This window comes from Rana temporaria, chromosome 3 (genome assembly GCF_905171775.1).
Source record: "Rana temporaria chromosome 3, aRanTem1.1, whole genome shotgun sequence".
Classification (NCBI taxonomy): Eukaryota; Metazoa; Chordata; class Amphibia; order Anura; family Ranidae; genus Rana; species Rana temporaria.
Window position 1 is genome coordinate 252,159,596 of NC_053491.1, and position 14,629 is coordinate 252,174,224.

Below are 14,629 nucleotides of genomic sequence, written 5' to 3' on the forward strand. Positions count from 1 at the left end.
ATCTTGAAATCTCATTGCAGTCGCAAAAAATCACCACAAAAACCTATTTCAAACCGGTGGACCGCAACAGTTATATACCAGTGGACAGTTGCCACTTTGAGCCCTGGTTGATAAACATCCCGAAAGGCCAAATGATACGAATTAAAAGGAATTGTTCAGACCCGCAAATATTTTTGGAACAAGCCGAAATGATTGGTACCAAGTTCATCAAGAAAGGATATAACCAGGACTTCGTACAAGATCAAATAAAGAAAGTCCAAGACATCCCAAGACCAGACCTAATAAAAGATAAAGAAAAGCCTCAGAAATCAGAACATGAACTCCCTATTATTTTAAACTACAACGTTCAGCATAAACAAATCGAATCCATCTTTAAGAGACATTGGCCTATCTTAAAAGCTGATAGGCAGTTGCAAAGTATATTACCAGTTGTACCTAGGGTGGTATATAGAAGAGCGCCCACCTTGAGGGATCTAGTGGCGAAAAATGTCCCTGATCCACCAATTAAATCTAGTTTGTTGACCTTTTGGCAAGGGAAAGGGTTCTTCCCGTGTAAACGTTGTTATGCGTGCAAGAAAACAAACCAAAATGGCCAAAAATGCACAAAGTTTATATCCAATGTAACTAAAAGAGAGTACGAAATAAAACATCTTATTACATGCAGAACAGAGGGGGTGGTTTATGTTCTGCAGTGCCCATGTTCATTGCAGTACGTGGGACGCACCAAAAGGCCGTTATGGAAACGCATTCGGGAACATGTGCAAAACATAGAAAATGGTTTCCCGAAACACAACGTCTCTAGGCATTTTGAACAGTGCCATCAGAAAGATCCCAATGGCCTGCAATTCTGGGCAATAGATAAATATACACCCCACTGGAGGGGCAGCCACAAGATACGAGAATTAAGCAAAACTGAATCCAGATGGATTCATGAGATGGTCACTCTAGCCCCAAATGGCTTGAATATTGAGTTTGACCTCAATTGCTTTATCGCGGACTATTAATCATGGGTATCACATTTTAAAAGTATTTTTATCTTTTGTAATTATATAATTTTAAAATGTAGTAATTTATTAACATATAACATTACATGTGTGGAAATGGATGCATCCCACTAATGAGTACTAAGTAAGAATGGGATTGTGCCTTACCTGTATAGATTGGCCTAATAGCCATCTCTATTTTTTTATGGTATTGTTTGAATTTGATGACTTTGTCTAATGTAATTCTATTAACACCCACTGGAGGGAGTGCGGTTCTCTGATATGGGCTTAGCCATGTTCATTGAGGAATCCTTGTAATAGCGCTCCATTGACCACTGGGGGCATATAGACCTTGTCCTTGCCAAACAATTCTTTTTAATTCTTCTATACTTTTTAAATCGGATTGTTTTTAAAATATTTGGATTGTGTAATTAAAGTCGGATATCATTGTGAATGAATATGCTTTTCTATATGGATTATGGTATATGTCAGCAATGATGTGACTGATCCCTCCGTCGCAAGTTTTTTCCTCCACAGCCAGCTCAGATAAAAGCTCGGCTGATAGGGTCACTTGGTTAACCCATGACTAAGTCACGTGCCTAGTGACGTAACGCATGGGGGAGGAGCCTAGTGACGCGATCGACGGGAGATCCGTCCGAATGAGGAGATCGCAACGCTGAGCGGCTTATCCCATTACTGCCTCGCTGAATGCTGTGATTGATCGGGGGGTTTCGTGAGTGTTACACCGCACTGAATACTTTTTTACCACATATACTATACAGTCTTGCACTATGTCTTGTCTCCTTTTTTACATGAGCTGTCAATTCTGGATGAATGGATATCCACTGGCTGCCTGACATCATCGTTTATAGTACCATCAAGTTCACCTGGGACTGATCCCTTCAGGCTAATCTATCTGCCTGTGTGTGCATTGTCCATAAGCTGCCATTAAGACTTCCATATTTAGTGTGTCACTAATTTTGGTTCTTATATATGCACTTGCACAAGGTGTGAGTGAATAGGGACGTTGGGTCCTTTTTGGGGCTTTTGGTTACTTTAATTGTATTTAATATTTTTTCTGTTTATTTTGCACATTTGTTTCATCACAGGCAATGATTAATTGAATATATTGATACCTCCTGAGAAGGGTGTTTATGAGGTATCTTTAACACTATTTGTACTTACAGCAGCAATTGTTGGTAATAGCGCAGCACTTATGTTTTAATATTCCTTTCAAATGCTCTCTAACGATTGATCTGAATGTGGATCGCTCTTCATTGAGCAATACTAGTGTGAACAAGCCCTAATGAATCCGAGCACTACATGTGAGCATTAACTATACAGAGAGCGTAAAATATTAAACGCTCCCCTAGATAGGTGCCAGGTAGGGAGGTCCTTGGCTGTACTAGATGAATGACAAATGCTTTTTTAGGAGGCTCAGGTATAAAAGTCGTAAACTGTTCACATGCGTGTCTCTCAATTGCTCTTTGTTGTGCAGAATATTGAAATAATGCGCTGGAAGTTTCTTATACAGCAATCCGAAGGAGGATTGCATTACATATCTTTACATCATGGAGACAAGAAGAGAACAACAAACAAGTGCATTGAACATAGATAGACAATACACCCTGTTATGTCATAGAATACATACTATAATACTGTACTACAAGGCCACCTGCTGCATAGATAAGTATAATGCATACAATATATAGTTCACAGTACTTTACATTACATGCTGTTGCCCTTCCAAAACTCTTCACCCCAAAAATTTATATAATCATGTTTTTTTCCTATTTTTGCTGTCTTATTGCAGTACATATATTATATCTACATTACTCTGCAGATTTAACCCTATTAAGCTCCTATATACTGAAAATATGTCCTGACTTGTTGTACAGAATGAAATATATAAAGCCATTTTTATGCTATAGAGACATATCAGTGGTGTCCTCTTCCCATTAATAAGCTTTTCAGACAAATCGATGGTGCCCTGTTATCCAGCTGTGCTATTCTGAAGCAAGATAAGGAAAATATAACAATGTGCTGGAAATATTCTGGTAGATCAAAACCAGTAAATAATACTTTCTAGTGAAGATGTATGTTAATTAGGGATTAGCACTTTCCTAAAATATGTTCTGATTAAATGCACCCTATTCGCACCCCCTTACCACCTGACGATCACATGTTAATTCCACTTGTTTTCCCACTGTGGGCTTTTTCCAAATTAAAGTTTTCTTTTTAAAAGGACATTCAGAGAATTTTTTTTCCCTACTAAGCTTTTACACACATTTTACCCATTTGACCTTAGTGTAGAGCTATACTCTAACTGACATATAGTTTGCTAAAGCACTGTGTATAATAACTGTAATTTCATAAAGAAAAGTAGATGCTTGTTTTCATGTTTTTTCCCATAAATCCTTTGTTACATCTCTGTTTTGCTGATTCCCAGTCATCTCTAGTGATAGCTGTATGCCATTTCCCCGAGCTGGTTTCCTAATAGTGACAAAAGTGAACCATGTCTGCATAAGGTGCATTATAAAGGCCCCAATATGATCTCCATCAGACGGTGACAAGGTAAGAATGCAAGGGCACAATTGGAAGACAGGGACAAAAGGTTGTCACCCTATTACAGGAAGAGCCTTAACAAGGATCTTCATGGCAGTACCACCAAGTATTATTTTAATGACAGCTGCATCTATAGTTTGATTGATCATTCAAACTAATTTGTGTAATTGATCAATAATAAAATGTTTTGCACATATTTTATTGCCGATGCATATTACTCTTATTTTACTGAGTAACGGGTCCTTGAGATCAGTTGGGCTCCCCGCTGGGAGGCCCGGTAGTAGTTCTGGTTAATCCCCTTTTTTTTATCCTATATATCCGTTGACAGTTTTGTGATATAAATTTGGGTAACTCTCATACGCTGGTTATACTGTTGTATTCTCATTGACTCGTACCTGTAACTTGAATTATACTGCATGGACAGATAAAAAAAAAAAATATGTTTTGCACATTTTTAAAATGTTTTTAGCAGCACCATTTCGAAGCAACCTTGTACTGCGGGGGAAAACTGATGATGAAAAAAAGATTAAAACAAAAAATATTGTGATAAGCTACCAATTATAGACATACCACACTTTTTTAAGAATTGGTCAAAAATAATTAATAAATATGAAAGTGAACCTGTGCTCAAACTATGCAATTTAAAGGATTTATGTAGTCTCTAAATTTAGTAAAGCACACAAAAACAAACATTTGCTAACCTCTGTAGCTACAGGCACTGTGGAGAAATTAAACTTCAAAATATACAACAAAGGTACTGTACTGAAATCACAACATCTGCCAAATGCAGTACATATTAGTTTCAATGGCATCTCAATGCACCTTGCCTTGCTAATGAACATGCATTTCAGTGCACCATGATGAACAGTCTGCACTGCAATGCTTTGTATAAAATATGCTTGCACCTCTTTTAACCCTGTTTTGGGGCATTAGGCAGCTCTTTCTAATAAATAATGCACATTTACTTGCATGCGTGAAAGCAAAGCCTTAAAGCAAAAATCCAGACAGATATCAAAGATACACTCTATACTTGTGACTGGGAAAACTCCATGGGCATCAATCTCACCTTCACTGAGATCCCTTCATTGGTTGCCTGTAAGGCCGCGTACAGGCGAGCATACATGTACGATGAAACCGGTTCCGCCGGACCGTTTTCACCGTACATGTATGCCCGGGAATTTCTGTATGGTGGCTGTACTCACCATCATACAGAAATCCGCGCGTAAACAATACGCGGGGCGTGTCCGCGCCGTCGCCGCGACAATGACGTGGTGACGTGGGCGGCCCTGCCAGTTCAATGCTTCCACGCATGCGTCAAAGTCATTCGACGCATGTGAGGGATGGCGGGCGCTCGGACATGTACGGTAGGTCTGTACAGACGACCGAACATGTCCGAGCGGGCAGGATTTCAGCGGGCTGTTTTAAAACAAGTCCAGAAATATTTACCCGCTGGAAAAAGGCCCGGCGGGCAAATGTTTGCTGAAATCCTGTCCGCTCGGGCCTACACACGACCGAACATGTCTGCTGAAACTGGTCCGCGGACCAGTTTCAGCAGACATGTTCGGTCGTCTGTACGGGGCCTCAAAGACAAAATCACCTTCAAGGCACTCTGAGTGAGTGAGAGACTTGTAAAGCGCAACACATGTGAACTGAATCGCCTCTGGGCGCTGTATCCATTTCATGGGTAAGGAACCCCTTGACCTCAGAATAGATGGGTTTTAATCTTTCTCCTGAAGGCCAAGTGGTCCGACTCCAGTCAGATGGTGGTTGGTAGTGCATTCCACAGGCGGGGTCCTTGGACTGCAAATCTTCGATCTCCTTTGGACTTGTATCTGGCTTTGGGTATCTGCAGGAGGTTTTGATTGGTGGATCGCAGAATGCGATTGGGGTTATGGGCTTTTATTTTTTCGCATAGATATTGGGGGGCGTTGCCTTGAATACACTTATGTATTAGACAGAGTGCCTTGAAAGTGATTCTGTCTTTTACTGGCAACCAATGAAGGGATCTCAGTGAAGTTGAGATTGATTCCCATGGTTTTTTTACCAGTCACTAGTCGAGCGGCCGTATTTTGAACGACTTGCAGACGAGTGATTTGGTATTTGGGGAGTCCTAGATAGAGGGAATTTGCGTAGTCGAGTCTGGAATTAATAATTGTTCCCACCACTCTGTCTAACGCATAAGTGGGTTCAAGGAAATGCCCCCCAATATCTATGCGAAAAACTAAAAGCTCACAACCCCAATTGCGTTCTGCGATCCACCAACCAAAATCTATTCCAGATACCCAAAACCAGATACAAGTGCAAAGGAGAACGAAGATTTGCAGTCCAAGGACCTAGACTATGGAACGCTCTACCAACCAGCATCCGACTGGAGGTAAACTACAGTACTTGGCCTTCAGTAGAAAAATCAAAACCAATCTCTTCTGAGGGAGAAAAAAAAAAAAAAGTTTACTCAGAGAATGGATACTAAGCGCCCAGAGGCGATTCAGTTCGCATGTATTGCGCTATATAGGTTTCTCACTCACTCACTCATACAACTCTGTAATCTTTTAGGCCTTGTACACACCATCGAACATGTCAGATGAAAACGGTCCACAGACCGTTTTCATCGGACATGTTCGCTCGGAGATTTCGGTCTTATGGCTGTACACACCATCAAACCGAAATCCCCGCGGACAGACAGCGCGGTGACGTGGCGGTGACGTTGACGCCGCCACTTCACCAAACCAGGAAGTAAAATACCTCCACGCATGCGTCGAATCCATTCGACGCATTCGGGAGATATCTGTCCGCTGGTTAGGTGTACTAACCAGCGGACATGTCGGACGGACGGGTTTTCAGCCGACAAGTTTTAAAGCATGCTTTAAAACTTGTCTGCTGGAAAAACCTGTCTGCTAGGCTGTACACACGGTCGGATCAGTCCGCTGACAGCAGACATGTTCGATCGTGTGTACAGGGCCTAAAACATCTTTAAATGTATTTTTAAAATGTAAGCAGTAACTATATTAATATAAGCCAATTGCAGTCCCTGTACAATAAAGCAGAGAGGTGGTGGAGGAAGCAGCACAAGAAGCCAATCAGATGTGTTACAGTAAAAGTAGCATGCTGCTAGGTGAAGTGAGCAGAGTGACAGAGAGATGAACTTAGCAGTGTGCTGCTTCTATATTCACTGTCCAGTCAAATGTCAGGGGTGGGGAGGAGACCTGTAAGTGAGAGTAAATCTGCTATAGAGAAAAAAAACAAGCCCTCAGCCCTGCCAGGCAAGACTGTTATCTCAGCACTGGATAGAGAAACATACATGTCAATTTAGCTGGTAAAACAGTTAACATACGGTATTTGTATTTCATATACAGTGCCTTAAAAAAGTATTCATACCCCTAACATTTTTCACATTTTATCATGTTACAACCAAAAACATAAATGTATTTTATTAAGATAAAGAAATTGAAAACCATTTATCATTTTCCTTCCACTTCACAATTATGCAATAATAATGTCCAATGTTGATGGGGACAAGGGCCTCATCCCCACAACCCTTGCCCGGTGGTTGTGGGGGTCTGTGGGCGGGGGGCTTATCGGAATCTGGAAGACCCCTTTAACAAAGGGGACCCCCAGATCCCGCCCCCCCCCTATGTGAATTGGTAATGGGGATACATTGTACCTCTACAATTTCACAAAGAAAGTGTAACAATTGTAAAATAAAAAAAAAAACAGACACCGTTGGGAAAGTCCTTTATTAAAAAAGAAAATTCCAGCGGTAGTAATCCACTCTTGGTCTCCACTCCAACGCTGTCGGTATCCTGCGATGGGAAGATCTCCTCTTCATCCAGGTCCAGGATCCAGCGATGAGATGTCCATCCAGCGCAGCGCATCACCTGTCTCCACCGGAGACAGCCCGGGAATGACACAGCTTCAGCCTGTGACAGCTATTATGTAGGTGAGGGCGGGGCCACCTATCACATGACCCTGTCCCCTTCTGATGCAAGGGAAAGCCCAGGCTTTACAGGCATATTATACACCCCCCCTAGGTACGAAATTTAAAGGAATATTTCACTTTTATTGTTTCACTTTAAGCTTTATTAAATTCACTGCTCCCGAAAAAACTGCAGTTTTTAAAACTTTTTTTTGCATTGATACATGTCCCCTGTGGCAGGTCCCAGGTCCCCAAAAACTTTTTATGACAATAACTTGCATATTAGCTTTTAAAATTAGCACTTTAGATTTCTCCCATAGACTTTTACAGGGTGTTCCGCAGCTTTTCAAATTTGCAGCGAACACCCCAAATTGTTCACTGTTCGCTGAAAAAAAAGTGTCAAAAATTGTAAAAAACACATGAAACAGCTTGGGATAAGTCCTTTATTAAAAAAATAAATAAAAAACTCCAGCGATGTACATCCATTCTTGAGCGGAGGATACAGAGAAAAAAAAACTGCCGTGTCCGCCACGATCCACCTCCATGGGAGGTTCTCGGCAGATGACACTACACCCGCCGTGACAGCTCTTAAATAGCTGAGGGCGGGGCCACCCTTCATGTGCATGGGTGACCCCGACCCCCTCTGATGCAACAGGGGTTGCCTGCGGGTTTCCCATGGCGTCACGGGTGACCCCGCCCCCTCGGACGGCACGGGAACCCCCGTGGCATCAGAGGGGGCAGGGTCACCCATGCACGTGACGGGTGGCCCCGCCCTCAGATATTTAAGAGCTGTCACATAGTGTCATTTGATGGGGACCTCCCATGGAGGCGGATCGCGTTGGCCTCGCTGGAATTTCTTTTTTCTTTTTTAATAAATGACTTTTCCCAAGCTGTCTCCTGTTTTTTTTTTTACCATTTTGACACTTTTTTTTGTGAAATGGTAGGGGCACAATGTGCCTAGTTGCGGAGCAAGAACTATTGTTGGTTGGTAGGGGATTAAATACTTATTTTACTCTGAACTGCAGCTCAATTTATAACATTTGTATCATGTGTTTTTTCTGGATTTTTGGTTAAAATTATGTCTCTATCATTTAAAATGCACCTATGATAACAATTATAGACGCTTCATTTCTTTGTAAGTGGGCAAACTTACAGAATCTGCAGGGGATAAAATAACAATTTTCCCCACTATATATGACCTGCTGTTCCCCTCATTTCTTGTGCTGGTGAGGTCACAGGCAGCAATAAACATATTCTAACCCAAAACATACTTTACTTAACCACTTCCATACAGGGCACTTACGCACCTTCCCGCCCAAGCCAATTTTCAGCTTTCAGCACTGTCACACTTTGAATGGCAATTGCGCGGTCATGCTACACTGTACCCAAACAAAATTGGCGTCCTTTTTTCCCCACAAAAATGATCACCTCTGCGATTTTTTTTTTTGCGCAACAACTAAAAAAAGACTGAAAATGTTTTAAAAAAATTACGTTTTTATTTTTTTCTGTTAATGTTTTTGTAAATAAGTTTTCTCTTTCAATTACGGGCACTGATATGGCGGCACTGATGGGCACCAATGAGATAGCACTGATGGACATCGATGAGGTATTACTGACGGGCACAGATGAGGTGGCACTGATTGGCGGCGCTGGTATGCAGCACTGATGGGCACACATAGGCGGCACTGCTGGGCACTCATGGGCGGCACTGATGGGCGGCACTGATGGGCACTCATGGGCGGCACTGATGGGCACTCATGGGCAGCACTGGGCACTCATAGGCGGCACAGATGGGCACTCATGGGTGGCACTTATGGGTGGCACAGATGGGCACTGATAGGTGGGCACTGGGCATGGATGGGCACTGTGGGGTGGCACTGATGGACACTGTGGGGTGGCACTGATGGACACTGTGGGGTGGCACTGATGGACACTGTGGGGTGGCACTGATGGACACTGTGGGGCGGCACTGATTTACCCATGGTGCCAATCAGTGCCCATTTGTGGGCACTGATTGGCATCTTTTTTTTATGCTTTTTTTTTTTGCCCAGATTTTTTTTTTTTTACTTTTTTTTTGCCCGCTTCCCTGGTGGTCCAGGGTGGGCTTCCCTGGTGGTCCATGTGGTGATCCGAGGGGGGGGCTGCGCTGATAAACAATCAGCGCAAACCCCCCCTGTCAGGAGAGCCGCCGATCGGCTCTCCTCTTCTCGCGTCTGTCAGACGCGAGTGAGGAAGAGCCATCAACGGCTCTTCCTGTTTACATCGTGATCAGCTGTGATTGGACACGGCTGATCACGTGGTAAAGAGTCTCCGTGAGAGACTCTTTACCGAGATCGGTGTTGCGGGGTGTCAGACTGACACCCTGCAACAACGATCGCCGTGAACCAGCGGCTCAGAATCCTGAGGACGTCATATGACGTCCAGTCAGGATTCTACAACCACTTTGCCGCCGTCAATATGTCATTGGTGGGCGGCAAGTGGTTAAATGTAGGGCTACCCCCATAAGAGCCACTGGTCAATATGGGTATCTTCCACCTTGCACAGCCAGGCACCCACATTTTCCACACACACACTGGAGTCAGGAATTAATCCTTGCTGCTTTGTTTTTTCTTGTATTTTATTAGGGGGATTGCAAAATGTACACTTCTCCTGTTCTACTTCCAGCACAATCTTGCTTGTAGAACTATATCTCCAAAGACCAGGTAACACTGACAAATTGATCCAACACAGACTCAGTTAAATCCAGAGCAAATGCCCTTTGCAGGCAGGAACTGCTGGCTCTTTGGTAGTGCAGCAGAAAAAGAGGTCTTGGTGCTTAGCTGTCCTATTGAAGTGTCTACTGATCCCAGCTTTCACCGCTTCAGAAACTGCCAGCCCAACCCCTCTGCAGCTGCCTCTCCCCACCAGCACCCCTGGCCACCCCTCCACAGTCCTCCCAGACTGACTCTGCATTCATCCCAGACTGCTTGCACTCAGTTCCTCTCTGACACTCACCAGCCCCCCGGCTGTCTTTCTCCCCAGAGATTTGCTAGGCAGTGTTCTCCTACTATCCTCTCCTTGCTCCCGTGTCTCCTGGTCAGAATCTCTTTATGTGTCATGAGCTCCCGAGCCCAGGCCCGAGTTCACGCCCCACAGAGTAGGGGGCTACTCCCAAAGGCCTCCAACAGACTTAGGCCCCGTACACACGACCGAGTTTCTCGGCAGAATTCAGCCAGAAACTCGGTCGGAGCTGGATTCTGCCGAGAAACTCGGTCGTGTGTACACTTTTCAGCGAGGAAGCCGACGAGGAACTCGTCGGGCCGAAAAGAGAACATGTTCTCTATTTCCTCGTTGTTCAATGAGGAAAGTCGGCCCGCCGAGATCTCGGCAGCCTCCACACTGAACTCGACGAGGAACTCGATGTGTTTGGCACGTCGAGTTCCTCGGACGTGTGTACGGGGCCTCACACTCCATCTCCATCTTCCACCTAAACTCCACACTGCCCCAGCTGGGCTGACCCTGAGTATTTGAGGGGGCCTGCCCCCTGTCAACCCATCTGTTGGGGATTGGTCAGGGCCCTAACAATACATTTAGCTTCTCCTCCTTTCCACGCCCATCCTTCTGGAATCTTTTGCTAGTTTCCAGAAGTAGGGGGAGGTATCAGAGATGCTGACTGTGAGTCGTACAAGCCTCCCTGAGTCACTCAATCCTGACCCAGAAAAACACCTAGGCTTGGCTGCCAGTCAAGACGGACAATTTACCTACTGTATACAAGAACGCTAGCACTCGAGCAACACAGCTAGGGCTGCTGCATACAATTGATACATTAAAAAAAAAAGTTGGTGCAGATGGGATTTAATACAAATTCAGCTAAAATTAAATTTAATATTGCCATTTTATTGTAGAATGTCTTGAATATTGTATATTCTTTACACAACCTATTTAAATAAGTATATACATAAAGTACATATATAAAGAAGAATGGCTGGATTGTACGTCTATTTAATTACTCATTTTACTTTTTAATTTTGCCCCTCGGAACACACAATATAAAAAGATGTATGGCCGTCCTTTTCATGCTTTGTGGCATTCCCTGAACAAAAGCTTATCTAAATCTCAGGAACACTGTACATCATGCCCGAAAGCTGTGATCTGTAAAAATGTCAATGTTACTAAAGAGAATAGAAACTCATTCTGGGCTCACGGGACCGCTGTGCTATGCTAGGGAAGCTTGCTGTATGTTTTGATGATAAGTTGTACTATAAGATTTGCTAAGCTATTCCTTTATGGTGAATGTCTTATGACTTTAGTGTGAACTTTGTGGAAATCACTCAGACAGACAGTCCCACTAGAGTCCTGCGTATCTGAGGGCATGAATATTTAATAGAGGTACACTGACTGAGAGACAGATGCATGAGCAATTTCTGACACAAAGTTGACTTGAAGTAAGCACCTGTCACAATGCATACATCGCAATGTCAAGCAAAGATCAGACAATACGAATATCCCATTCATTCATTCTTTACCTTTCCTTTTTACCCCAAAGATAAAGTATGTTAATAACATTTTCTTAGTTTACGCAGCATGTGCAATATTTAAAAATATATACAGTACTGCACTACATCAGTAATTAAATCGGTTAAATAATAAATATTTTTTTCCTTATATTGAGACACAGTATTCAAAATATTGATAGCACCACCCATTTATACTTAACTTTTTTTTAACAACTTTACATTTAGGGCTTTTAGGTGCTGATTTTTCTAATCTGGAACAAAGAGAAGTTGATACCAGCACATATATAAAACTAGGATTTTATTGAAGGGTTACTGTATGTATTGCTCCGGTGACTCCCCCTTGTTTAAGATGTATTTTCTTACATTTTTTTGGAACCTGGAGGATACAATTTTTATTAGGTGTTGGCCATATATTCCTATTTCACTTTTGTAGCAATTAAAATGCACTAGCGATTCAAATCTGATAGAGGTTGTAAACCCTCTACCCAAAAACAATTGTGCAGGCCTTAACACAGGTTGTAAATAGCTGGTCATTAAGGTGTGGGCAGCTTCCGGCATCCTTAACAACAAGTAATGGTCATGGTTGTTAGGGTGCAGGCAGCCGTTGAAAAAAAAACAGCCTGAGGCCCCCCCATCTATACTAGGCCCTTTTGGGTGAATTGTACAGTAGGTTGCAGATTAAAAAATCAAAAAAATTGTATTGCTCAACCTCCGTTATATATAACACCCGAATATATTTATATTGTATCACGATATTGATAGGGGGGTCAGCGAAGCATGGGTCCAGTCATATGGTCATAGCAGCAGACCAAAACTCACAGGGGTCATTAGAGGAAGAGGAGTTTGAGCAATACGATTTTTTTGATTTTTTAATCTGCAACCTACTATACAATTCCCACTGGAAAATTGGTGAACCGCAGATCTGAATCCCCTCTAGCTATCGGCAATGATGGTGTGTACTTTTATGTCTTTAAGCAGTGGTTCTCAACCTTCTAGTGCTGTTCATAAAATTTCCCAAGTTGTGGTGACCCCTAAGGCCTTGTACACACGAGAGGATTTCCGCTGGAAACGGTCCGCCGGACCGTTTCCAGCGGATAAATCCTCTGGCGGATTTTGATCTGATGGCTGTACACACCATCAGATCAAAATCCCAGCGGAATACATCCGCGGTGACGTGGCCGCGCCGTCGCCGCGCCGATGACCTTATAATAGTGAATAAAACTATGGATCAGCCTGTATTTTACCCACTTCCCGTCGGGAGGCCATCCATGGATGTCCACAGGTTTCAGTGGTTTTCTCAGGATGATGCCTGCACCTACAGGCACCATCCTGGTATGTATCGTTTCAACTGGCAATTCCCTTTCAGGCAGAAGTGATCAGAGTATCCAATATAATTGCTACCCCTAAATGTCATACAGCTATGAACATTTCACGATATTATGTTTTTTTTAATTTAAATTAAGCTTACCTTGTTCATCTAGTAGAATGTTATCCGGTTTGATATCTCTAAAAGAAGAAAACAGATAAATTAACATATGCCGAGATTAAAAATTGCTCTTAGATGATAATCTATCTTTCTATGTGACACTGCATATAATACTGTATATATATTTTTTGGCATTGGCTAGCAGTATCGTGAACAATGTGTATTTGGCACTTAGGTTTCTTACATACAAACAACAAGTGGTTGTGACTAATATGGAGAAAAAATAATTGGGTTTTCTCAGAACCTTCATAGGTTCTGTTTTGGGTTCTGGAGAGCTTTGTGTGGGATAAATCCTATATTCTTAGGTCCACATCTTACCAGATAGCCAGGCCTCATTAGACTCAGCTGATCACAGGTCATTATATATACAAGCTCAGGGCTCCTTTTCTCTCTGCTGCGGGAGCCTCCTGTTAAGGGCAAAGTCTGGGCTGGGTGTTGACAGAACAATAAAAAAGTACAAGTGCTGCCTGTTTGTGCTTAGAAACCTGGTTGGGGCACCCTGTTAGGTATGAACTGACCTGAGTTTCGTTAGTGCCTCAGAAGAGCAGATGTTTTGTTTGTTTTATGCTATGGACTTGCTGTAAAAAGTCCTTCTTCACCAAAAAACTGTGTTTGTTTGCTGTCTTGCTAAATACAAATGTGGACAAACCTGCTTGGACTGCTCCTGTGTATCTTGTGCTGCTTTACTGCTGCCAATTTCATTATTTTATATAGATAACATAACTAATAGACCTATTCCCTTAAATTAGCAATAGGCAGATTTTTCCAAAGTCATTATTAATTTCTGAAACTTATAAATGTAAAACATTTGAAGGTTGTGTAAAACTAAAACATCAATTTCAATATAATTTTGGAACACTTGGTTTTATGTGACCAGCTATTGACAGGGAACTACAGCAATGTATTCAGTCATCCGATGGCTAAGACAAAGGTCGCTGTGATATACAATGTGCGGAATTTAATTTTTCATTTTGACAAGCTCTCATTTTTCTCCTGTGAAATTTCCTGCCGAGTTGAAGTAGAACTTTAAGTAAGAGCGGGAGGACCTGCTGTGTTCAGCGAAGTTCTAACAAATTTAAAAAAGTTTAGGATTTGGGTTTTATTATGCAGTAACCTGCAGCAGAAAAAATAAAAAAATGGAACAAAAAAAATTGTCAGTGAGGCACCACTGATGTTATAAAAACAG

General features: G+C 42.5%; 1 protein-coding gene across 1 annotated transcript in view; it reads right to left on the reverse strand.

Moving 5' to 3' along the window:
- STK32A (serine/threonine kinase 32A) overlaps positions 1–14,629 on the reverse strand; it is a 287,637-nt gene that overhangs the window by 65,553 nt on the left and 207,455 nt on the right. Inside the window, exon 6 of the mRNA XM_040344565.1 lies at positions 13,426–13,463. Coding sequence (XP_040200499.1) covers positions 13,426–13,463 — 38 coding nt within the window. The remainder of the gene's footprint in view (positions 1–13,425; positions 13,464–14,629) is intronic.